General features: G+C 48.3%; 1 protein-coding gene across 3 annotated transcripts in view; it reads left to right on the top strand.

The window, feature by feature from the left end:
* Positions 1-1,417: 1,417 nt before the first annotated feature.
* The window catches only part of R3HCC1L (R3H domain and coiled-coil containing 1 like), a 41,277-nt gene continuing 16,254 nt past the window's right edge, over positions 1,418-26,440 (top strand). Inside the window, exons 1-5 of one of the 3 annotated variants that reach the window (XM_072129732.1) lie at positions 1,418-1,523; positions 22,269-23,797; positions 24,638-24,813; positions 25,743-25,813; positions 26,120-26,215. In XM_072129732.1, coding sequence (XP_071985833.1) covers positions 22,307-23,797; positions 24,638-24,813; positions 25,743-25,813; positions 26,120-26,215 — 1,834 coding nt within the window. In that variant the 5' untranslated portion in view covers positions 1,418-1,523; positions 22,269-22,306. The remainder of the gene's footprint in view (positions 1,524-22,268; positions 23,798-24,637; positions 24,814-25,742; positions 25,814-26,119; positions 26,216-26,440) is intronic. The other 2 variants (XM_072129734.1, XM_072129733.1) reach the window with 2 other exon arrangements.

The following is a 26,440-nucleotide window of genomic DNA, read 5'->3' as shown; positions in this document are numbered from 1 at the left end:
TGAGCGGGGAAGCGACACATGCAGGATATCGGGCGTACGATCTTAGTGACTCCCCGCACAGCTCATTATACACGTACAATGCACTTACATGCACCAGGAAGAAGAAGGTGAACTCCAGGGACCTGAGCGGGGAAGCAACACATGCAGGATATCGGGCGCAGGATCTTAGTGACTCCCCGCACAGCGCATTATACACGGACAATGCACTTACATGCACCAGGAAGAAGAAGGTGAACCCTGGGGACCTGAGCAGGGAAGCGACACATGCAGGATATCGGGCGCACAATCTTAGTGACTCCCCGCAAAGCGCATTATACACGGACAATGCACTTACATGCACCAGGAAGAAGAAGGTGAACTCCGGCGACCTGAGCGGGGAAGCGACACATGCAGGCTATCGGGCGCAGGATCTTAGTGACTCCCCGCACAGCGCATTATACACGGACAATGCACTTACATGCACCAGGAAGAGGAAGGTGAACTCCAGGGACCTAAGCCGGGGAAGCGACACATGCAGGTTATTGGGGGCACGATCTTAGTGACTCCCCGCACAGCGCATTATACACGGACAATGCACTGTGAACGGGTTAGTAAATGTGCCCCATTGACTGATGATAATGCATTGTGCCACAATTCACTAAGTTCGTGCGCCCGATATCCTGCATGTGTCGCTTCCCCGCTCAGGTCCCCGGAGTTCACCTTCTTCTTCCAGGTGCATGTAAGTGCATTGAATGCGACACAATTTGAATGTTAAATCCTGCACTCAGTCCAAATCAGTCGGATAGTCCGATGGACCGCCCCCCCCCCCCACTCCCTGATTTCTGTCGCATGAAATCCAGAGCAGCTGCACCAAAACCTGATCGTGTGCAAGACAATCCACTGTTAAATATCTGTCACAGCCGTGCAAATCCCGAAAACGTCCGACCCTTAGTAAATAAGCCCCAATATAATGATTAGAGTGAGACTTCCATTGTACTATAAAACTAATTACAGCATTAGGTGGTTTTGTAGTGAGAGATAGTTACAAAATGTACCTGTAAGAAGGTGTAATTACCAAAAAAGTTAACTTTATAGTCCAATATGCAAATTTACTTACAGGTGCCCAGTGGGAGGTCCCAATCACACCCAGTGCCAAAGCTATCTAACAGCTTGTCTTAATTGACATATCCAAATATATGTGATGACACTTTACTCCTGAAGCTTCGTCTAGCCCCCCTTTTTGTAGCTTCCTCATATATGCCCCTGTTCTCCAGCCCTCCCCCCACTCAGCTTTTGAAATAACCCTACATTTACAATGGCCCCATTGTTGTACTCTCCCTCCTTCTGTTTTACTTTCTGTTTTGCTGATGACATCATCACGTCAAACCCCATTCTGAGGTCAAATGTCAAACCGGAAAATATGTGAGGATGTTTGTCCTGGCAGGCGCGCCGTAGCCCGAGCCCAGCAGCGCGTCACGTGACCAGAAGCAGTTAGAAAGATACAATGTAGCAGCTGCAGAGTGAGAGCAGGAGGCGGCAGTGATGTGAGTACAGAACCAGGGGGCGCCACATGTCCCAGCAGTTGTATAACGGGTGTAGTGTTATATATGAAGTATCATACACAGGGCTGGTGTCATGGTATATGGTACCAGGATAGAAGTGCTGTGGTACTACAAGTCTCAGCAGTCCCTCACCCTGTGTGTTATATATGTGTAGCTGAGGGGGGACAACAAGGCCCAGCACTCCTGATAGTAATACATAGTGTTCTGTATGAAGGACTGGTATCCTGGTATATGGACTATACGTGTTGTAGGACTACAAGCCCCAGCAGTCCTGATAGTAATACATAGTGTTCTGTATGAAGGACTGGTATCATGGTATATGAGCTATACGTGTTGTAGGACTACAAGCCCCAGCAGTCCTGATAGTAATACATAGTGTTCTGTATGAAGGACTGGTAACATGGTATATGGACTATACGTGTTGTAGGACTACAAGCCCCAGCAGTCCTGATAGTAATACATAGTGTTCTGTATGAAGGACTGGTATCATGGTATATGAGCTATACGTGTTGTAGGACTACAAGCCCCAGCAGTCCTGATAGTAATACATAGGGTTCTGTATGAAGGACTGGTATCATGGTATATGAGCTATATGTGTTGTAGGACTACAAGCCCCAGCAGTCCTGATAGTAATGCATAGTGTTCTGTATGAAGGACTGGTATCATGGTATATGGACTATACGTGTTGTAGGACTACAAGCCCCAGCAGTCGTGATAGTAATACATAGTGTTCTGTATGAAGGACTGGTATCATGGTATATGGACTATACGTGTTGTAGGACTACAAGCCCCAGCAGTCGTGATAGTAATGCATAGTGTTCTGTACGAAGGACTGGTATCATGGTATATGGACTATACGTGTTGTAGGACTACAAGCCCCAGCAGTCGTGATAGTAATGCATAGTGTTCTGTATGAAGGACTGGTATCATGGTATATGGACTATACGTGTTGTAGGACTACAAGCCCCAGCAGTCGTGATAGTAATGCATAGTGTTCTGTATGAAGGACTGGTATCATGGTATATGGACTATACGTGTTGTAGGACTACAAGCCCCAGCAGTCGTGATAGTAATGCATAGTGTTCTGTACGAAGGACTGGTATCATGGTATATGGACTATACGTGTTGTAGGACTACAAGCCCCAGCAGTCGTGATAGTAATGCATAGTGTTCTGTATGAAGGACTGGTATCATGGTATATGGACTATACGTGTTGTAGGACTACAAGCCCCAGCAGTCGTGATAGTAATGCATAGTGTTCTGTATGAAGGACTGGTATCATGGTATATGAGCTATACGTGTTGTAGGACTACAAGCCCCAGCAGTCGTGATAGTAATGCATAGTGTTCTGTATGAAGGACTGGTATCATGGTATATGGACTATACGTGTTGTAGGACTACAAGCCCCAGCAGTCGTGATAGTAATGCATTGTGTTCTGTATGAAGGACTGGTATCATGGTATATGGACTATACGTGTTGTAGGACTACAAGCCCCAGCAGTCGTGATAGTAATGCATAGTGTTCTGTATGAAGGACTGGTATCATGGTATATGGACTATACGTGTTGTAGGACTACAAGCCCCAGCAGTCGTGATAGTAATGCATTGTGTTCTGTATGAAGGACTGGTATCATGGTATATGGACTATACGTGTTGTAGGACTACAAGCCCCAGCAGTCGTGATAGTAATGCATAGTGTTCTGTATGAAGGACTGGTATCATGGTATATGGACTATACGTGTTGTAGGACTACAAGCCCCAGCAGTCGTGATAGTAATGCATAGTGTTCTGTATGAAGGACTGGTATCATGGTATATGGACTATACGTGTTGTAGGACTACAAGCCCCAGCAGTCGTGATAGTAATGCATTGTGTTCTGTATGAAGGACTGGTATCATGGTATATGGACTATACGTGTTGTAGGACTACAAGCCCCAGCAGTCCTGATAGTAATACATAGTGTTCTGTATGAAGGACTGGTATCATGGTACAGGCAGTCCCCGGGTTACATACGAGATAGGGTCTGTAGGTTTGTTCTTAAGTTGAGTTTGTATGTAAGTCGGAACTGTATATTTTATCATTGTAATCCCAGCCAGAACTTTTTTGGTCTCTGTGACAATTGGATTTTAAAAATGTTGGGTTGTCATAAGAAACAATATTAACACTAAAGCTTCATTACAGACGCCTGTGATAACTGTTATAGCTGATCATTGTAGCCTAGGACTAAAGCACAATAAATTACCAATATGCAGAGGTCCGTTTGTAACTAGGGGTCGTATGTAAGTCGAGTGTTCTTAAGTAGGGGACCGCCTGTATATGGACTATACGTGTTGTAGGACTACAAGCCCCAGCAGTCGTGATAGTAATGCATAGTGTTCTGTATGAAGGACTGGTATCATGGTATATGGACTATACGTGTTGTAGGACTACAAGCCCCAGCAGTCGTGATAGTAATACATAGTGTTCTGTATGAAGGACTGGTATCATGGTATATGGACTATACGTGTTGTAGGACTACAAGCCCCAGCAGTCCTGATAGTAATACATAGTGTTCTGTATGAAGGACTGGTATCATGGTATATGGACTATACGTGTTGTAGGACTACAAGCCCCAGCAGTCGTGATAGTAATACATAGTGTTCTGTATGATGGACTGGTGTCATGGTATATGGACTATACGTGTTGTAGGACTACAAGCCCCAGCAGTCCTGATAGTAATACATAGTGTTCTGTATGAAGGACTGGTGTCATGGTATATGGACTATACGTGTTGTAGGACTACAAGCCCCAGCAGTCCTGATAGTAATACATAGTGTTCTGTATGAAGGACTGGTATCATGGTATATGGACTATACGTGTTGTAGGACTACAAGCCCCAGCAGTCCTGATAGTAATACATAGTGTTCTGTATGAAGGACTGGTATCATGGTATATGGACTATACGTGTTGTAGGACTACAAGCCCCAGCAGTCGTGATAGTAATACATAGGGGCAGATTTATCAAGCAGTCTGAATGTCAGAATATTTCCAGTTGCCCATGGCAACCAATCACAGCTCAGCTTTCATTTGACCAGTGCTCATGAATATTTTAAAGGGGAGCTGTGATTGGTTGCCATGGGCAATTGGAAATATGTCCATGGGACTTGTAGGACTACAAGCCCCAGCAGTCGTGATAGTAATACATAGTGTTCTGTATGAAGGACTGGTATCATGGCATATGGGGTACACGTGTTGTAGGACTACAAGCCCCAGCAGTCCTGATAGTAACACATAACAAGCTGTACAGCTGCTGTAGTGATCTATATGAAGGACCGGCATTAGGATGTAAAGGGCCACATTTATCGCAGCTTTTATGGCTGAAGACAGACGTACAAGTTGTGATTCAGTTGGGCGGGGAGGGAAGTGCCGGCAGTTTTTCTGCACAATACTTATAGGCTGCGCCCGTTGTCCCAGATTTATGAAAACCCCTGCGCCAGTTTTCTGCCGGACTTTGTGTTTTCTTTTATGTGCAAACTGCTGCACAGGTATTTAAGACACAGACCTAAAGCACATGGGACCACACAGTCCCCCGAGGACAAGACACAGACATAAAGCACATGGGGCCACACAGTCCCCCGAGGACAAGACACAGACATAAAGCACATGGGGCCACACAGTCCCCCGAGGACAAGACACAGACCTAAAGCACATGGGACCACACAGTCCCCCGAGGACAAGACACAGACATAAAGCACATGGGACCACACAGTCCCCCGAGGACAAGACACAGACATAAAGCACATGGGACCACACAGTCCCCCGAGGACAAGACACGGACATAAAGCACATGGGGTCACACAGTCCCCCAAGGACAAGACACGGACATAAAGCACATGGGACCACACAGTATCCCGAGGACAAGACACGGACATAAAGCACATGGGACCACACAGTCCCCCAAGGACAAGACACAGACATAAAGCACATGGGACCACACAGTCCCCCAAGGACAAGACACGGACATAAAGCACATGGGGTCACACAGTCCCCCGAGGATAAGACACAGACATAAAGCACATGGGACCACACAGTCCCCCAAGGACAAGACACGGACATAAAGCACATGGGGCCACACAGTCCCCCAAGGACAAGACACAGACATAAAGCACCTGGGGCCACACAGTCCCCCAAGGACAAGACACAGACATAAAGCACATGGGACCACACAGTCCCCCGAGGACAAGACACAGACATAAAGAATCTGGGGCCACACAGTCCCCCAAGGACAAGACACAGACATAAAGCACATGGGACCACACAGTCCCCCGAGGACAAGACACAGACATAAAGCACCTGGGGCCACACAGTCCCCCGAGGGCAAGACACAGACATAAAGCACATGGGACCACACAGTCCCCCAAGGACAAGACACGGACATAAAGCACATGGGGTCACACAGTCCCCCAAGGACAAGACACGGACATAAAGCACATGGGACCACACAGTCCCCCAAGGATAAGACACGGACATAAAGCACATGGGGTCACACAGTCCCCCAAGGACAAGACACGGACATAAAGCACATGGGGCCACACAGTCCCCCAAGGACAAGACACAGACATAAAGCACCTGGGGCCACACAGTCCCCCAAGGACAAGACACAGACATAAAGCACATGGGACCACACAGTCCCCCGAGGACAAGACACAGACATAAAGAATCTGGGGCCACACAGTCCCCCAAGGACAAGACACAGACATAAAGCACATGGGACCACACAGTCCCCCGAGGACAAGACACAGACATAAAGAATCTGGGGCCACACAGTCCCCCAAGGATAAGACACGGACATAAAGCACATGGGACCACACAGTCCCCCAAGGACAAGACACGGACATAAAGCACATGGGACCACACAGTCCCCCGAGGACAAGACACAGACATAAAGAATCTGGGGCCACACAGTCCCCCAAGGATAAGACACGGACATAAAGCACATGGGACCACACAGTCCCCCGAGGACAGGACACAGACATAAAGCACATGGGACCACACAGTCCCCCGAGGACAAGACACAGACATAAAGAATCTGGGGCCACACAGTCCCCCGAGGACAAGACACGGACATAAAGCACATGGGGCCACACAGTCCCCCGAGGACAGGACACAGACATAAAGAATCTGGGGCCACACAGTCCCCCGAGGGCAAGACACAGACATAAAGCACATGGGACCACACAGTCCCCCAAGGACAAGACACGGACATAAAGCACATGGGGTCACACAGTCCCCCAAGGACAAGACACGGACATAAAGCACATGGGGTCACACAGTCCCCCAAGGATAAGACACGGACATAAAGCACATGGGACCACACAGTCCCCCAAGGATAAGACACGGACATAAAGCACATGGGGTCACACAGTCCCCCAAGGACAAGACACGGACATAAAGCACATGGGGCCACACAGTCCCCCAAGGACAAGACACAGACATAAAGCACCTGGGGCCACACAGTCCCCCAAGGACAAGACACAGACATAAAGCACATGGGACCACACAGTCCCCCGAGGACAAGACACAGACATAAAGAATCTGGGGCCACACAGTCCCCCAAGGACAAGACACAGACATAAAGCACATGGGACCACACAGTCCCCCGAGGACAAGACACAGACATAAAGAATCTGGGGCCACACAGTCCCCCAAGGATAAGACACGGACATAAAGCACATGGGACCACACAGTCCCCCAAGGACAAGACACGGACATAAAGCACATGGGACCACACAGTCCCCCGAGGACAAGACACAGACATAAAGAATCTGGGGCCACACAGTCCCCCAAGGATAAGACACGGACATAAAGCACATGGGACCACACAGTCCCCCGAGGACAGGACACAGACATAAAGCACATGGGACCACACAGTCCCCCGAGGGCAAGACACAGACATAAAGCACATGGGACCACACAGTCCCCCAAGGACAAGACACGGACATAAAGCACATGGGGTCACACAGTCCCCCAAGGACAAGACACGGACATAAAGCACATGGGGTCACACAGTCCCCCAAGGATAAGACACGGACATAAAGCACATGGGACCACACAGTCCCCCAAGGATAAGACACGGACATAAAGCACATGGGGTCACACAGTCCCCCAAGGACAAGACACGGACATAAAGCACATGGGGCCACACAGTCCCCCAAGGACAAGACACAGACATAAAGCACCTGGGGCCACACAGTCCCCCAAGGACAAGACACAGACATAAAGCACATGGGACCACACAGTCCCCCGAGGACAAGACACAGACATAAAGAATCTGGGGCCACACAGTCCCCCAAGGACAAGACACAGACATAAAGCACATGGGACCACACAGTCCCCCGAGGACAAGACACAGACATAAAGAATCTGGGGCCACACAGTCCCCCAAGGATAAGACACGGACATAAAGCACATGGGACCACACAGTCCCCCAAGGACAAGACACAGACATAAAGAATCTGGGGCCACACAGTCCCCCAAGGATAAGACACGGACATAAAGCACATGGGACCACACAGTCCCCCAAGGATAAGACACGGACATAAAGCACATGGGACCACACAGTCCCCCGAGGACAAGACACAGACATAAAGAATCTGGGGCCACACAGTCCCCCGAGGACAAGACACGGACATAAAGCACATGGGGCCACACAGTCCCCCGAGGACAAGACACGGACATAAAGCACATGGGACCACACAGTCCCCCAAGGACAAAACACGGACATAAAGCACATGGGACCACACAGTCCCCCAAGGACAAGACACAGACATAAAGCACATGGGGCCACACAGTCCCCCAAGGACAAGACACGGACATAAAGCACATGGGGCCACACAGTCCCCCAAGGACAAGACACAGACATAAAGAATCTGGGGCCACACAGTCCCCCAAGGACAAAACACGGACATAAAGCACATGGGGCCACACAGTCCCCCAAGGACAAGACACAGACATAAAGCACATGGGACCACACAGTCCCCCAAGGACAAGACACAGACATAAAGAATCTGGGGCCACACAGTCCCCCAAGGACAAAACACGGACATAAAGCACATGGGGTCACACAGTCCCCCAAGGACAAGACACAGACATAAAGCACATGGGACCACACAGTCCCCCAAGGACAAGACACAGACATAAAGCACATGGGGCCACACAGTCCCCCAAGGACAAGACACGGACATAAAGCACATGGGGCCACACAGTCCCCCAAGGACAAGACACGGACATAAAGCACATGGGGCCACACAGTCCCCCAAGGACAAAACACGGACATAAAGCACATGGGGCCACACAGTCCCCCGAGGACAAGACAAGGACATAAAGCACATGGGGCCACACAGTCCCCCGAGGACAAGACACGGACATAAAGAATCTGGGGCCACACAGTCCCCCGAGGACAAGACACTTACATAAAGCACATGGGACCACACAGTATCCCGAGGACAAGACACGGACATAAAGCACATGGGACCACACAGTCCCCCGAGGACAAGACACAGACATAAAGCACATGGGACCACACAGTCCCCCGAGGATAAGACACGGACATTAAGCACATGGGACCACAGAGTCCCCCGAGGACAAGACGCAGACATAAAGCACATGGGACCACACAGTCCCCCGAGGACAAGACACAGACATAAAGCACATGGGGCCACACAGTCCCCCGAGGACAAGACACAGACATAAAGCACATGGGACCACACAGTCCCCCGAGGACAAGACACAGACATAAAGCACCTGGGGCCACACAGTCCCCCAAGGACAAGACACAGACATAAAGCACATGGGACCACACAGTCCCCCGAGGACAAGACACAGACATAAAGAATCTGGGGCCACACAGTCCCCCGAGGACAAGACACGGACATAAAGCACATGGGGCCACACAGTCCCCCGAGGACAAGACACAGACATAAAGCACATGGGACCACACAGTCCCCCGAGGACAAGACACAGACATAAAGCACCTGGGGCCACACAGTCCCCCAAGGACAAGACACAGACATAAAGCACATGGGACCACACAGTCCCCCGAGGACAAGACACAGACATAAAGAATCTGGGGCCACACAGTCCCCCGAGGACAAGACACGGACATAAAGCACATGGGGCCACACAGTCCCCCGAGGACAAGACACAGACATAAAGCACATGGGACCACACAGTCCCCCGAGGACAAGACACAGACATAAAGCACATGGGAACACACAGTCCCCCAAGGACAAGACACAGACATAAAGCACATGGGGTCACACAGTCCCCCGAGGACAGGACACTTACATAAAGCATCTGGGGCTACATAAACCCTTAATGACAAGGCATTAGCTCTGAGGCTGCCCAGAGCTACTCATGTGGCCCTGTCCTCATCAAGATGTGGCCCTCAAGTGACTCATTGTGTTCCTGTTCCGGGATGCGCTGCACCGGTTGTGATGTCATCTGCATTGTGTGGCAGAGGCTTCTATGATGTCATCTGCATTGTGTGGCAGAGGCTTCCATGATGTCATCTGCATTGTGTGGCAGAGGCTTCTATGATGTCATCTGCATTGTGTGGCAGAGGCTTCTATGATGTCATCTGCATTGTGTGGCAGAGGCTTCTATGATGTCATCTGCATTGTGTGGCAGAGGCTTCCATGATGTCATCTGCATTGTGTGGCAGAGGCTTCTATGATGTCATCTGCATTGTGTGGCAGAGGCTTCTATGATGTCATCTGCATTGTGTGGCAGAGGCTTCTATGATGTCATCTGCATTGTGTGGCAGAGGCTTCTATGATGTCATCTGCATTGTGTGGCAGAGGCTTCCATGATGTCATCTGCATTGTGTGGCAGAGGCTTCTATGATGTCATCTGCATTGTGTGGCAGAGGCTTCTATGATGTCATCTGCATTGTGTGGCAGAGGCTTCTATGATGTCATCTGCATTGTGTGGCAGAGGCTTCTATGATGTCATCTGCATTGTGTGGCAGAGGCTTCTATGATGTCATCTGCATTGTGTGGCAGAGGCTTCTATGATGTCATCTGCATTGTGTGGCAGAGGCTTCTATGATGTCATCTGCATTGTGTGGCAGAGGCTTCTATGATGTCATCTGCATTGTGTGGCAGAGGCTTCTATGATGTCATCTGCATTGTGTGGCAGAGGCTTCCATGATGTCATCTGCATTGTGTGGCAGAGGCTTCCATGATGTCATCTGCATTGTGTGGCAGAGGCTTCTATGATGTCATCTGCATTGTGTGGCAGAGGCTTCCATGATGTCATCTGCATTGTGTGGCAGAGGCTTCCATGATGTCATCTGCATTGTGTGGCAGAGGCTTCTATGATGTCATCTGCATTGTGTGGCAGAGGCTTCTATGATGTCATCTGCATTGTGTGGCAGAGGCTTCTATGATGTCATCTGCATTGTGTGGCAGAGGCTTCTATGATGTCATCTGCATTGTGTGGCAGAGGCTTCTATGATGTCATCTGCATTGTGTGGCAGAGGCTTCTATGATGTCATCTGCATTGTGTGGCAGAGGCTTCTATGATGTCATCTGATCCTTCGTTCCTTCATGTAGTGAATATTTTTTTTATAGCTACTAGTCATTTCTTTTTCTTGGCTTTTATGGTGACCTTTTCTCTGTCTTTACAATAAAGATATGTTTTGTATATTTACAACTGGCACCTATACAATCTATAATTGTCTGATGGGTGCAGGCTTGGGTGCCTCTGTACAATATTCGTAATGGGGGGCTTCAGGAGACATCCAGCCTCCTTAGGCTACATTCACACTAATGTATGGGGGACGTATATACGGCCGATATACGTCCCCCATACACTTCTATGGGCACACGTGCGGCACCGTACCGTTCCGTACCCGGGAAAAAGATAGGACCTGTCCTATCTTTTCCCGTAATACGGCGCTGTGCGCCATAGGTTGCTATGGAGAGGGGCGGGGGTGAGCTGCGCTCACCTCCTCCTCCTCTCCCCGTACACTGCCGTTGCCCGCTACGGTACGGTACGTGCGGGCAACGGCAGTGTGAATATAGCCTTAGTCTTGCGTGTGTGATGAAAAGTTATAACATTTTCCCATGTACTTTCTGTAGTAATTCCTCGCAGTTTTCTACATCTCTGCTTGCTGTCATTTTATAGGAAGCTCCATTGTTTACTTCTTGTGGATAAACTCCAATCCCTGGTCATGTGATGTCACACAGGTGCACGGCTCGTTATATCATTGGTCATGTGATGTCACACAGGTGCATGGCTCGTTATATCCCTGGTCATGTGATGTCACATAGGTGCACGACTCGTTATATCCCTGGTCATGTGATGTCACACAGGTGCATGGCTCGTTATATCCCTGGTCATGTGATGTCACACAGGTGTACGGCTCATTATATCCCTGGTCATGTGATGTCACACAGGTGCACGGCTCGTTATCTCCCTGGTCATGTGATGTCACACAGGTGCACGGCTCGTTATCTCCCTGATCATGTGATGTCACACAGGTGCACGGCTCGTTATATCCCTGGTCACGTGATGTCACACAGGTGCACGGCTCGTTATATCCCTGGTCATGTGATGTCACACAGGTGCACGCCTCATTATATCTCTGGTCATGTGATGTCACACAGGTGCACGGCTTGTTATATCCCTGGTCATGTGATGTCACACAGGTGCACGGCTCGTTATATCCTTGGTCATGTGATGTCACACAGGTGCACGGCTCGTTATATCCCTGGTCATGTGATGTCACACAGGTGCACAGCTCGTTATATCCCTGGTCATGTGATGTCACACAGGTGCACGGCTCATTATATCCCTGATCATGTGATGTCACACAGGTGCACGACTCATTATATCCCTGGTCATGTGATGTCACACAGGCGCACGGCTCGTTATATGTCAAGTTGATTTTTAGGAGAAAGGAGGCCATTGTTAACCCTTTACTTTACAATTTTACTCAGTTTTATTGCAGTTTTAGCTCCTATCTCTTAGTGGTGGTCAGTGTAATATTCCAGAGTGTGAGTGGGGACTCTCTGAGCAGACACTTCATGATTCCTGTGTGCTATGAGATGCTGTGTGCTGACAATGTGCTTAGATTATCAAATTGCAGGGTTTATCTACACTTTCATTTAGCTTCTGAACATTCTACTAGTATCTGACACACGAGAAGGTAGACCTCTCTCATTAGAGATGAGAGATGATGAGATTCATACAACACACAATGACACTCTCAGCTCTGCTAACTCAGCTATAACATACAGTGTCAGCACTGCTATATGCCGCCCTCTCGGATAAAGATCTTATCTGTCTGTTGTTTGTAGAGTAAGTCTCTGCACCCTGCTGCTTGCTGGCAGGAAGTGCCTGTGTCTGAGCTGGTCTTGTAATGCCGAGGAGAGGGGCAGGAGGCAGAGAGCGCTGCAGCGTGCAGACAGATGAAGCTATTCATGAGAAGAATCCGACCATTCTCAGAAGATTTATGGCCGTGTCCAGAGACGACCAAAATTGTGTACAGCGGGACTGATAGACAGGATGGACTTATATCTGTGAATTAGAGAATGTGTTATTTTGTTATCCTGAGTATATTTAGGAATCTTGTCTTCATGGGAGGAATACCCCTTTAGGTTGGGGATGGCCCGTATCCTCCAGCTTCCCAGATAGTGTCTTGTGGATGCGGCTGGAGATGCTATGATGGTGGTTATACTCCCGGCCTATGTCTTGTGCAGTGTATGAGCATGTGACGGCCTCCATGGCGGTGAATGTTGTGTTCGGAATTAGTATTCCGTGTGCCGGGAGGGAGATCGATGTCTTGGCTGACTTGTGTAGTCTCATTATAACTCTGCTAATTACATAGGTAAAATCTATTAGGCGTAGATTATTCTCTGCAGATAGGATCTGCCGCCGTGTCCTGGTCTGGGGATGAAATAATTACTAGGATAATCTGCGCGGCTTTCTAGAAATAAACATCTGCAGCGCCGATTAGTATTCACTGTATATAATGTCACGTCAGGATACGGTATATCACTGTGATGTCAGGATACGGTATATCACTGTGATGTCAGGATACAGTATATCACTGTGATGTCAGGATACGGTATATCACTGTGATGTCAGGATACGGTATATCACTGTGATGTCGGGATACGGTATATCACTGTGATGTCAGGATACGGTGTATCACTGTGATGTCAGGATACGGTATATCACTGTGAGGTCAGGATACGGTATATCACTGTGAGGTCAGGATACGGTATATCACTGTGATGTCAGGATACGGTATATCACTGTGATGTCAGGATACGGTATATCGCTGTGATGTCAGGATACGGTATATCGCTGTGATGTCAGGATATGGTATATCGCTGTGATGTCAGGATACGGTATATCACTGTGAGGTCAGGATACGGTATATCACTGTGAGGTCAGGATACGGTATATCGCTGTGATGTCGGGATACGGTGTATCGCTGTGATGTCGGGATACGGTATATCCCTGTGGTGTCGGGATACGGTGTATCGCTGTGATGTCAGGATACGGTGTATCCCTGTGGTGTCGGGATACGGTGTATCGCTGTGATGTCGGGATACGGTATATCCCTGTGGTGTCGGGATACGGGGTATCGCCGTGCTGCCGGCATGCGGGGTATCGCCGTGCTGCCGGCATGCGGGGTATCGCCGTGCTGCCGGCATGCGGGGTATCGCCGTGCTGCCGGCATGCGGGGTATCGCCGTGCTGCCGGCATGCGGGGTATCGCCGTGCTGCCGGCATGCGGGGTATCGCCGTGCTGCCGGCATGCGGGGTATCGCCGTGCTGCCGGCATGCGGGGTATCGCCGTGCTGCCGGCATGCGGGGTATCGCCGTGCTGCCGGCATGCGGGGTATCGCCGTGCTGCCGGCATGCGGGGTATCGCCGGCATGACATTTCAGGCGATAGTATATTATGGCAATGGAGCTGAGAGCACAGCAGTGTGAGGACACCCCCACGGTGTCCTCCAGTGACCATACCTTTCACTGGCTGCAGAGATCACAGAGCACAGCTGTGTGAGGACACATCCCCCAGTACATATTGAACTATCAATCTGTTTCAGGGTCTTAGCTTTTCCAAGTGTACTGGGGGGGCATGTCCTCACACTGCTGTATTCTTTACTCTCTGCAGTTAGTGTTCTATATTGTCCCTGAGGTGCTGTGTAATCATATCTCTGTGTATGTTGTTGTATGTTGTAGCAGCAGGACTGTGAAATATCAATCTATATTCCTGTATTGTAGCTTTTCACAGTACTGCTGCTACTAACAACATATACATATACAAGATCTGATTACACATCTCCCCATGGACAACACTGACTGCAGAGAGCACAGCAGTCTGAGGCCACGCCCTCAGTGTACTTGGAGAAGCTTCAATCCTGGAATATGAATCCACATATCACAGTCCTGCTGCTACTAACACCACCCACAGTGTTATGATTCCACATCTCTCCTGGGCTGCATAGTCAGAACTGCGGAGAGATTCCCTTCCCCTGAGACTGATGGGAGCATTTGGCGATAGAGAAGCACAGCTCCCCCTCTGCATAGTGGCCCAGGTGGGCGAGTGCAGCCCAGCGCTGTGATTGGCTGGCTGTTCCCTCTGCGGAGTCTTTCAGTTTATCTGTGCAGATGTTGTCTGGTCCAGTCCGTTATACCGCGGTTCCTGTGCTGATGTCCGTGACTCTTATATATTGCTTCTGCCGGTTATTTTATCACATACAGACGAGGTGAAGGAGTCTCCGGCGCTGCCTTCGCCTCATTACCCGTCCAGTCCAGGTGGCGAGCACCGTACCGCCGCAGTGCCAACTACATCACGGCGCCGCTTTATTTAGCATGGCGTTTTATGTTCTCCAGAATGCAGGTTTATTACTCTCCCTCTATACGGCACGTCCGAGGATAGCGGCTCCCGACAGACTCCACCGCCTGTCTGTACAGAACCAAGGTTACAGGCAAGGACTGTACAGACTCCAGAGCCGCTCACATGGGGGGTATGCTCACTAGTATTCAGGAGATGTCACATGGAGGGTATGCTCACTAGTATTCAGGACATGTCACATGGGGGGTATGCTCACTAGTATTCAGGACATGTCACATGGGGGGTATGCTCACTAGTATTCAGGAGATGTCACATGGAGGGTATGCTCACTAGTATTCAGGACATGTCACATGGGGGGTATGCTCACTAGTATTCAGGACATGTCACATGGGGGGTATGCTCACTAGTATTCAGGAGATGTCACATGGAGGGTATGCTCACTAGTATTCAGGACATATCACATGGGGGGTATGCTCACTAGTATTCAGGACATGTCACATGGGGGGTATGCTCACTAGTATTCAGGACATGGGGGGTATGCTCACTAGTATTCAGGACATGTCACATTGGGGTTATGCCCACTAGTATTCAGGACATGTCACATGGGGGGTATGCTCTCTAGTATTCAGGACATGTCACATGGGGGGTATGCTCACTAGTATTCAGGACATGTCACATGGAGGGTATGCTCTCTAGTATTCAGGAGATGGCACATGGGGGTATGCTCTCTAGTATTCAGGACATGTCACATGGGGGTTATGCCCACTAGTATTCAGGACATGTCACATGGAGGGTATGCTCTCTAGTATTCAGGACATGTCACATGGGGGTTATGCCCACTAGTATTCAGGACATGTCACATGGAGGGTATGCTCTCTAGTATTCAGGACATGGCACATGGGGGGTATGCTCTCTAGTATTCAGGAGATGTCACATGGGGGGTATGCTCTCTAGTATTCAGGACATGTCACATGGGGGGTATGCTCACTAGTATTCAGGATATGGCACATGGAGGGTATGCTCACTAGTATTCAGGAGATGTCACATGGGGGGTATGCTCACTAGTATTCAGGAGATGTCACATGGGGGGTATGCTCACTAGTATTCAGGGCATGGGGGGTATGCTCACTAGTATTCAGGAGATGTCACATGGAGGGTATGCTCACTAGTATTCAGGAGATGTCACATGGAGGGTATGCTCACTAGTATTCAGGAGATGTCACATGGAGGGTATGCTCACTAGTATTCAGGAGATGTCACATGGAGGGTATGCTCACTAGTATTCAGGAGATGTCACATGGAGGGTATGCTCACTAGTATTCAGGAGATGTCACATGGAGGGTATGCTCACTAGTATTCAGGAGATGTCACATGGAGGGTATGCTCACTAGTATTCAGGAGATGTCACATGGAGGGTATGCTCACTAGTATTCAGGAGATGTCACATGGAGGGTATGCTCACTAGTATTCAGGAGATGTCACATGGAGGGTATGCTCACTAGTATTCAGGAGATGTCACATGGAGGGTATGCTCACTAGTATTCAGGAGATGTCACATGGAGGGTATGCTCACTAGTATTCAGGAGATGTCACATGGAGGGTATGCTCACTAGTATTCAGGAGATGTCACATGGAGGGTATGCTCACTAGTATTCAGGAGATGTCACATGGAGGGTATGCTCACTAGTATTCAGGAGATGTCACATGGAGGGTATGCTCACTAGTATTCAGGAGATGTCACATGGAGGGTATGCTCACTAGTATTCAGGAGATGTCACATGGAGGGTATGCTCACTAGTATTCAGGAGATGTCACATGGAGGGTATGCTCACTAGTATTCAGGAGATGTCACATGGAGGGTATGCTCTCTAGTATTCAGGACATGGGGGGTATGCTCTCTAGTATTCAGGACATGTCACATGGGGGGTATACTCTCTAGTATTCAGGACATGTCACATGGGGGGTATGCTCACTAGTATTCAGGACATGTCACATGGGGGGTATGCTCACTAGTATTCAGGACATGTCACATGGGGGGTATGCTCACTAGTGTTCAGGACATGTCACATTGGGGGGTATGCTCACTAGTGTTCAGGACATGTCACATTGGGGGGTATGCTCACTAGTATTCAGGACATGTCACATGGGGGGTATGCTCACTAGTATTCAGGACATGTCACATGGGGGGTATGCTCACTAGTATTCAGGACATGTCACATGGGGGGTATGCTCACTAGTATTCAGGACATGGCACATGGGGGGTATGCTCACTAGTATTCAGGACATGTCACATGGGGGGTATGCTCACTAGTATTCAGGACATGTCACATGGGGGGTATGCTCACTAGTATTCAGGACATGTCACATGGGGGGTATGCTCACTAGTATTCAGGACATGTCACATGGGGGGTATGCTCACTAGTATTCAGGACATGGCACATGGGGGGGGGGTATGCTCACTAGTATTCAGGACATGGCACATGGGGGGGGGGTATGCTCACTAGTATTCAGGACATGGCACATGGGGGGGGGGTATGCTCACTAGTATTCAGGACATGTCACATGGGGGGGGTATGCTCACTAGTATTCAGGACATGGCACATGGGGGGGGGTATGCTCACTAGTATTCAGGACATGGCACATGGGGGGGGGTATGCTCACTAGTATTCAGGACATGTCACATGGGGGGGGTATGCTCACTAGTATTCAGGACATGGCACATGGGGGGGGGTATGCTCACTAGTATTCAGGACATGGCACATGGGGGGGGGTATGCTCACTAGTATTCAGGACATGTCACATGGGGGGGGTATGCTCACTAGTATTCAGGACATGGCACATGGAGGGTGCCTGTGTGTACCTGCGTCAGTCAGTTTTTTCTCCTCCACACTCATCCAGTAGTGATGGGTCATCCATGAACAAGCCGGCTCTTTTGTGTGTAAGATGGGAGTTGGCTCCCTTCAGTGTGCCGATACCTCACTTAACCCCACCCCTAATCGGCTCACCACACCTCCTTTAACACAATAAAATCAGGTTAAAAGTGGAGTGCGATCAGTAAAAGGGACGATCTCTAGAATATATCAAATATTATGCACCCCACCAGGTGATGCCCCGCTAACACATAAATATATGACAAAATGGGAGGGGTATCTCAACAAAAAGATCTCGATAGAGACTTGGCAAATTATATGGAGCAGAACAGCCAAGTCGTCCATTTGTACCACTTACAAAGAATCTCAGTACAAGGTACTAATGCACTGGTACCATACCCCAGCGCTGCTACATAGGCTGAATCCAATGGTTCCGGATGCCTGTTGGAGGTGTCAGACTGAGGTAGGCACATTGTTCCATATCTTTTGGACATGCCCAATTATAATCCCATTCTGGCGACGAATAGAAGCTCTCACTGGGGAGCTGTTTGGTGATGCCGTCCCGTTAGACCCTATGCAGTATCTTCTCAATGTCCCCCCACGCAATCTGAGAAAACATCTTTCTAGTTTCTTCTTAAGTCTCTGCACAGCTTCCAAATGCTTGATAGCAAGGGCATGGAAGAGGAGTACGCCCCCGGCAGAATCCGAACTATTCGCTCGATTGAAAGAGATGTGCTCCCTAGAAAAACTAACGGCCTCCCTCAATAATACAATTGACGCCTACCAGAAGGTATGGGAACCTTGGAACTCCTTTTGTGTACTCAATGATTTGTAAATGCGGTGGGTCCTCCCCGGGTGTGAATGATACATCACCTTTGAATCACTAATAATGCGGCTCTCCCCCCCCCCCCCCCTCCCCATCACAGATCCTACCTTACCTAGTGTGTGTGGTGTGTCTTGTCTAGTGTGCTATCCCGGTTACTCATCCTTTGATGCGGGTGTTGTAGCATTATTGCAATTAAGGGAATATTGGAGGCTTATTGGCATTATTGGTATAAGGCTACAGCTTTATTTAGTTTAAGGGGTAAAGGCAGATTTACATTGTATCGCACTATAAGCATGTCTTCCACCCGAAAGCTCTTTTACTTGAATGTGCATATACCTCTTATTCACTGCTTTGTACACTGTAAATGCAGAAAAATGTATGACTTATCAAGCAATGCATGCATTACCCGCTGTTTTATACTGTGTTTTAATCTATGTTATTACAAAAAAAAAAAAAAAATCTTTCAATAAAAATTTACAGTTAAAAAAAAAAAAAGTGGAGTGCGGTGACTGACTGGCCAGAGGCTCCCTATTATATATTTAATAGGGAGCCAGAAAAGCCGGCTCTTCTTAGTGAGCAGAGCCTAATGATCCAGCTCACTAAGAAGAATCGGACTTCTCATTACTATCATCCAGGGGAATGGTGAGGAGGAGACACAGGCTGGAGCTACGCCCCTGGGACTCGCCTCACATTGCTGGCAAGGAGCCAGGTAACGTGAAATAAAGTTTTATGAACTACTGAAATGATTCAAAATGCTGACAAAGGCATTTTGAAAATCGGCAGAGCACAAGCTATAGGAACCTGTCACCTGTCAGCTAAAAATGACATTCCTGGTGACAGGTTCCCTTTAATCTTTTCCAATATGTGTTTCGTGGACAAGAGCTTTCACTTGTGGATTGTTCTGCACAGGAGATCAGGACACGTTGTCAACCTCTGAAACAAGAAGCTGAGATCTGGAGAAAGGTGACAATGGAAATCCAGAGTGCGAGACCGATCAGCGCTGATGAGTTGTCAGACAGTAGGGAGCAGGGGAATGCTAATGCCAGGGCTTGTTACATCCCCGTCCTGTGATACTAAGACTCTGTATTGTACAATAGTCGCCATAGTAGGCAACAGACACTTACAGATATTGCTGGAAAGGGTCAAACTCTCTGCTGTCAGGGACTTACCCAGAATTCAACCCTTGCAATAGCTCGGGGCCCATAGAACAGGGGGCCCCATCCTTAAGACTCCAATACATCTTACAGCAATGGCCGAGCAGGGAGCAATGGGCTGGAGAGTGAAGCGAGGGGCCCTAAAAATACCAAATGCGCCTCCGTTACCGATACTGTAAAAATAATAAGAGGAGGCATCAAGTTGAGATCGGAACTAGAATATTTGAGAAGCTCCCAAAAACTGAGGAGCCCTGGAAGACTTGCCAGCCCTCCTGCTCCAGCATCTCTTGGGCTCTAGGCTATGGTAATGAGAACCTTTTAATGCAAATTAACCCACCCGAAATAATGGCATTAAAAACTATGATTAAAGAGAACCCGTCATGCAAAATAACCCCCCTAATCTAAATATATTTCCATAAACTGCCATTAGAGAGCATTGCCTCTATCCCTTCATTGTCCCTCTACATGCCTGTAACCCTAAGCAATGAGATCCTAAAGCTGTATGCAAATGACCTGTGAAATGTCCAGTGAGTCATTAGCATATTCAAGCTGTCCAGCTTATTCTTGAGTGGGAGGCACAGCCACACCCTCAGTGCTTGATTGACAGCAGCTCCATGTAATGGCTGCTCCATGTGCTTGCTGGTGGCCACGCCCCCATGCAGCCTGTGTGTGTGTAGGAGAGATGCAACAGCTCCAGGAAGCCATGTTATAGCAGAACATGTCAGGTACTTGTGTAGCTGATGTCTGTGTCTCACACATGTTATAGCAGAACATGTCAGGCACTTGTGTAGCTGATGTCTGTGTCTCTGTGTATTAGGGAGGATGCAGCATGTCAGCAGATGCAGCACACACACTAGCAATGCTTTACTATACATTACACACAGACATGAGCAGGGGGAGGAGAGGGGAGGGGGAACAGGGGTGACATCACTGCCTCTGACCATGTGACCAGCCTCATTTACATAATAAAGAATAGATGATTTTACAATGAATAATGTATGAAATAACTAGATAAAGGCTGGGATGGGATCCTTGTGAGCTGCTCCAACAGGTAGTAGTGACAGGACAAGTGACACAGACCTGATGACAGGTGTCCTTTAAGAAGCGTTGCGCTTATCCCTAAATAGTTCCATGGCTACAATGTTGCAACAATCAGTTTTTAAACTTGAATGTAACTAACCTGATGTGAGTCATTACACTAAGTGAGTCCTGCATAATAAAATGTATTTGCATTGCCCCGCCTCCTTGTTCCTGATTGACAGGCTGTGATATTCTGCTGTGTAGAGAGCTCTGTTACATCATTGGGCACTTAAAGTCATGTGACCAGGATGAAATCATCAAAGCTCTTGTTACATCTGCAACTTCTGTGTCTGATCACATGAAATCACATCACCCTCCATGGAGGATGGGGAGAAGTAGAAGTCCATGGAGGCTCCTGTGATTTCATGTGATCAGATGTAAGCATGGTGTTCAGTTAGGAGGCTAAAGGACCTATGATGATGTCACTTAACATGCTGAAACATGACGAGGAGTAGATGGGAGGGGCCAGTCAAGCAAGACAAGCCTTGTCTGATGCCAGGGAAAATAATATAAAGTTGATTTATGTGGATGTAAGGGAAACAATTTTTAGCTAAAAGAGGGGTGTCGGTTAATAGGCTCTATGGGAACCTGTCACTGGCTGAATGTGTGAAAATGTGGTGACAGGGTCCCTTTAACTACGAAGTAAGATTGTTATTGTGTCAGTCACATAAAATAAGAGGATGTGCCATGTGTGTTTTTGGATGCCATGTGTTGGAGGCTTCCCATGACACCCTCCTCATGGAAAATGCCTGTGAAAGAACACAAAGAGTTGGAAAGTAGAGAGATTCTCTTAGATGACGACCTGCTTCGCCTTCTTTTATAACTGGTGGAAGCTCATTTTGCTCGTTCTTGATGATCTATAATTTTCATACTGAGCATGCGCAGTGTAAGGTGTTTTGAGTTACTCATTCCTTACTTTGTGTTCCCTTCCTTCATAATAGATACAGAATCATCATCATCTCAGGACACTGGGGATTCAATGGATCAAGACCGACCTCGACACCGGAGGCCCGATAAAGCTTTATATGTGCCAAAGGCTCGACGCAACGTGGTAGACAATGAAAGAGTCGGCACCGTCCAAACCTCGGCGTCGTCCAACAAAACCCCAATCCAGGAGCGATACCGGAACACCAAGGAGAACCATCGTACCACTGGTTTAGAGAGCGGAGACCATCAAAACTCTAGGTTCTCAAGATCGTCCACTACAAAGGCTGAGCCTATCGACCGTGGCGTCGCAACTGAAGCAAATGATTCGTTTGGCGAAACTTTTCATAGCTTGAGCATCGATGAGAAGACAACAACATTGGCTTCAAGTGAAAGCTGCTCGACTGCTCCACGCATTGATTCCACCTCCCCGAAACAGACTGAACCCTCACTAGCCCGGCTCACCACTGCCGGAGATTGTCCGAGAAAACAGTCCGACCACAGGAGAAAAGGGGGAGAGGAAACGTGGGCAGAAAAAGATAGGGCCAGACGGAAAGTACAGACCAAGAGAAAGTCCCAGCCTCGGAAATCTGAGAACCCTGCCGACTCTTTACAAGGGAAGGAAGACTTAGCGAGGTTATCCAGCAGCGCGGAGCCGCGTGTATGCAATCAGGACAATTTAGGTTTCCCATCTAATACCGTAGATAACAGCTGGGAATGCAAAGCAGAGAATATAGACGCCACCACCGTACAGCAGAGCAACATCTTATTACCCGGCACAGATAGTGCGGAGGTAATCTGTGTAAGTGACACTACTAAAGTCCCATCTGGACCTGGCTCGGTCTTGGAAAGCAATGCAGATAACACGCTCTCGCATGAAAAGCAAGAAAATATTACAGAGAGAAAATTAGATCTCGCTGCTGTTATAGCAGAGGAGGAGCGCGGTGATGTCTGCACGGCAAGGCTCGATGGTGGTTGTCCGCATGAGGACATCGGGGCTGGGTTAGATGGCTTGCATACTTCTCTATTAATGGAGGGCCCAAGTAGACCTCATGGATTTGGGGAGACGGATGCGGTTGAGCTGGTGGCTGGACGGGAGGGTATTGGTGACTCAATAGAGACGATAGAACCCATTGTAAATCACAATATGGACAGTTTAGATACAGACTTACGACTGGCAGAACTATCGCCCTCACCTGCGGTGATGTTGGTAGATCCCATTCCAGAGGCCATAAAGGACGTGGCTCCTGCTTTGGCAGAAGTTGCAGAGGAGGTGCCCACTTATAAGGGCATGGACGCTCTCCCTGAGCCTTGCATAATGGCGGATAATGCCGAGCATAACAGAGGGATAGTCCTGGACTGTTCATTGACCGGAACGGACTGTGTATCAGATGGGCGTTCACACCCTGGGAAGGAACAAGGCACCACAAACTTGGGAACCACTGAGAAAGTGCCACAGAGCGAGGCCAGCGGGGCTGAGGAAGAGAGCTGGGATTCTCTCTTTACTGATGATGGAGATTGTCTTGACCCTCACCATTTGGAAGAGGTAAAATTATGGGTGTTATTCAACTCTTATATATTTGGGTGGGGCAAATGGCAACGACTCGCTTTGCCCTTTATTGCATTCAGTTGTGTTATGTATTTCTTGATACAGAGCTCCAAATCTCCCTGCAATGCAATTCTGGCTCCCTGAAGCCACCAGTAGATGGAGCTGTCTGAATACATCTACAAAAGTAGGCTGCAGTATAGGGATATTACTCTGGAAAGGGTATAGCTTCTAGAAGTGTCTAGATCAGACTTTTGTGAGCACTGCTAATGATGATGCAAATTATGGGGCTCCTAATGGTTAGACCCATTGTCACTGACATGTCTTAACCCGTCTACCGGAAAATCCATTTAATTCTGTCTTTGTTAAATAAAATCTGGAAGAAGTTTTGACCAGCCAGCGTTAGGTTTTGTCCCTATCGATCTGTGTAATCATACCTTTGTGTATGTTGTTGGTAGCAGCAGGACTGTGAAATGTGAATTTATATTTCAGAATTGTAGATTCTCTCCCTGGAGGTGTTCGCCCTGCTGTGCTCTTAGATCTCTGCATTGTGCTACTTCAAAGTTGAAAACTGTATCAGGCTTCTGGTTGAGTATTACAGCATTGTGGTACAGCTAAAAGCACAGCAGTGTCAGGCCTGCATTGCACTTCGAGAAACTACAGTCCTGGAATATGAGTCCATTTTAACAGTCCTGCAGCTCCCTGTAGTGGTGGCTCCAGGCAGCCATAATTTTAAAGCTCGATGAGGTAGAAGGTTTGGTTCAGGTTGGTTATGTGATTTACACCTTTCTTGATGCACCTTATCTGCTGATGTGCTGGTTTTTGTGGCTTTCCTCCTAGCTGACCTTAAGAGAGGGGGATGGAGACGGCGGGAAGCAATCTAGATATAACTACTATGACTATGATCCTAAGGAGCCGGATATGGATGATCCGGAGCTGTCACATGTCATCGAGATCTATGACTTCCCCGCAGAGTTTAAGACTGAGGACCTACTCCGCGCCTTCTCCAGCTACCAGTAGGTCCTGCTCTCTCCTGGTTCACGTTATATGCAGGAGCTCACACTGCTCTAGCGCAGTCGCCGGCTTTTCTTGGCTACTGAATTCCATTTCTGGTTACATGATTAGGCAGAATTGCTGTTCAATACCCTAGAATAGCTGGGTCACTGTAGTGGGCATGTTAGCGATCACCCAGCTTTCCCAGAGCTCATAGGAGATATCAAAAAGTGTAGATCCTCATGATACAATTTAAACTATGAGCCAAATTATAGGGGGCTGTCCAAAGTTTGCCACATGATAGCAGATAACATTGTGACTACTGGGACACCCAACGATCATCATTATGGAGGTTTCGCCCCACCCCCTTCTTCGGATTAATGGAGCCGCAGGTCGAGCTTGTCTGCGTCTCCTCCGTTCACTGACCACAGTTCCATTACGTTTTATTTAGGGGCACAAGACCCCTTGCTCTAGAATACAGTAGGGCTTCCTCCTCTAATGCACATCATCTTGTGCTCCGTGTCCAAATCCTAATCTTCTAGACCCGTCTACAATGTATCAAGTTGACCCTTCTGCGCTCCCAGCGTATACGGTATCTGCTCTGATACATTGTAGCACACACAGCATTTCCTAGACTGAAAGAGTTGGGTGAAGTCCTAGAAATGTATCTGCTTTAGGTTTCTAGATGAAGGATTCCATTCACTGTGAGCAAGCAGAGGTTTTTAAACTGACAAGGATTTGAAGTGCTCAAAGTTTATTACAATGATCTTGTATTCCAGCCCCCCCCCCCCCTTCCTGCTACCACCCCTATGTGTTCCTATATCTTGGCCATGTATGGATTGCTAGACTTGATTCTGTATCCTCTAGTAAACTGTGGCTTTGAGATTTTGCTTCTGCTTGCAGCTTGTTGTGTGACTTGTGCATTTGAACACCTGTACATTTTGTGTTGCAGAAAGAAAGGCTTCGATGTCAAGTGGGTGGACGATACGCATGCTCTCGGGGTGTTCTCCAGTCCGATCACAGGTAGGGTCATCCTTGTGTATTGTAACTAGTATATACAGTGATGCAGAGGGGTAGTGAGTACCATTAGATTGTCGTGGCTGATCCATCAATCTAATGGCCAAGGGGTCTGCTGATCCCCATAGACGGGGGGCCACCAGAAGAGAAGCCTAAGATATGGTGACAGGTTCTAGATTTCTGGAGATGGTCAGTGATCCAAAGAGTCGAGAAGAAATTTCCAGCTGAGATCAGTCAAATTATGTTCCAGATCAAGATCAACATTGCAGGATGATGTGTGGATGTTACGTTACAATGTTCTTATTTCTTCAGCTCGTGACGCACTGTCCAGTAAGAACCCAATGGTGAAGGTGAGGCCACTGTCCCAAGCCACCAGGGCATCCAGAGCCAAGGCCCGCTCCTGTGCAGGTAAGAGGAGGCGCCTCTGATGGATTGTAGATTGATCCCATACAAGGTGAACAGACGGTCATCACTGATGTTGTTTGAAGATTTGTAGCGCAACGCTGAGAATTTCTCTACACGTGGAGGAATCGTGGTTCTCTACAGTAAGAGCCGGGATACTATAAGACTGCAAGAAAGTTTGAATGAATCATTGTGTGACATTTATTTTAAAAGAAAAATCATGACCAGGCC

This window comes from Engystomops pustulosus, chromosome 11 (genome assembly GCF_040894005.1).
Source record: "Engystomops pustulosus chromosome 11, aEngPut4.maternal, whole genome shotgun sequence".
In the NCBI taxonomy this organism is placed as follows: domain Eukaryota; kingdom Metazoa; phylum Chordata; class Amphibia; order Anura; family Leptodactylidae; genus Engystomops; species Engystomops pustulosus.
This window is presented reverse-complemented; position numbering and strand designations above follow the sequence as displayed.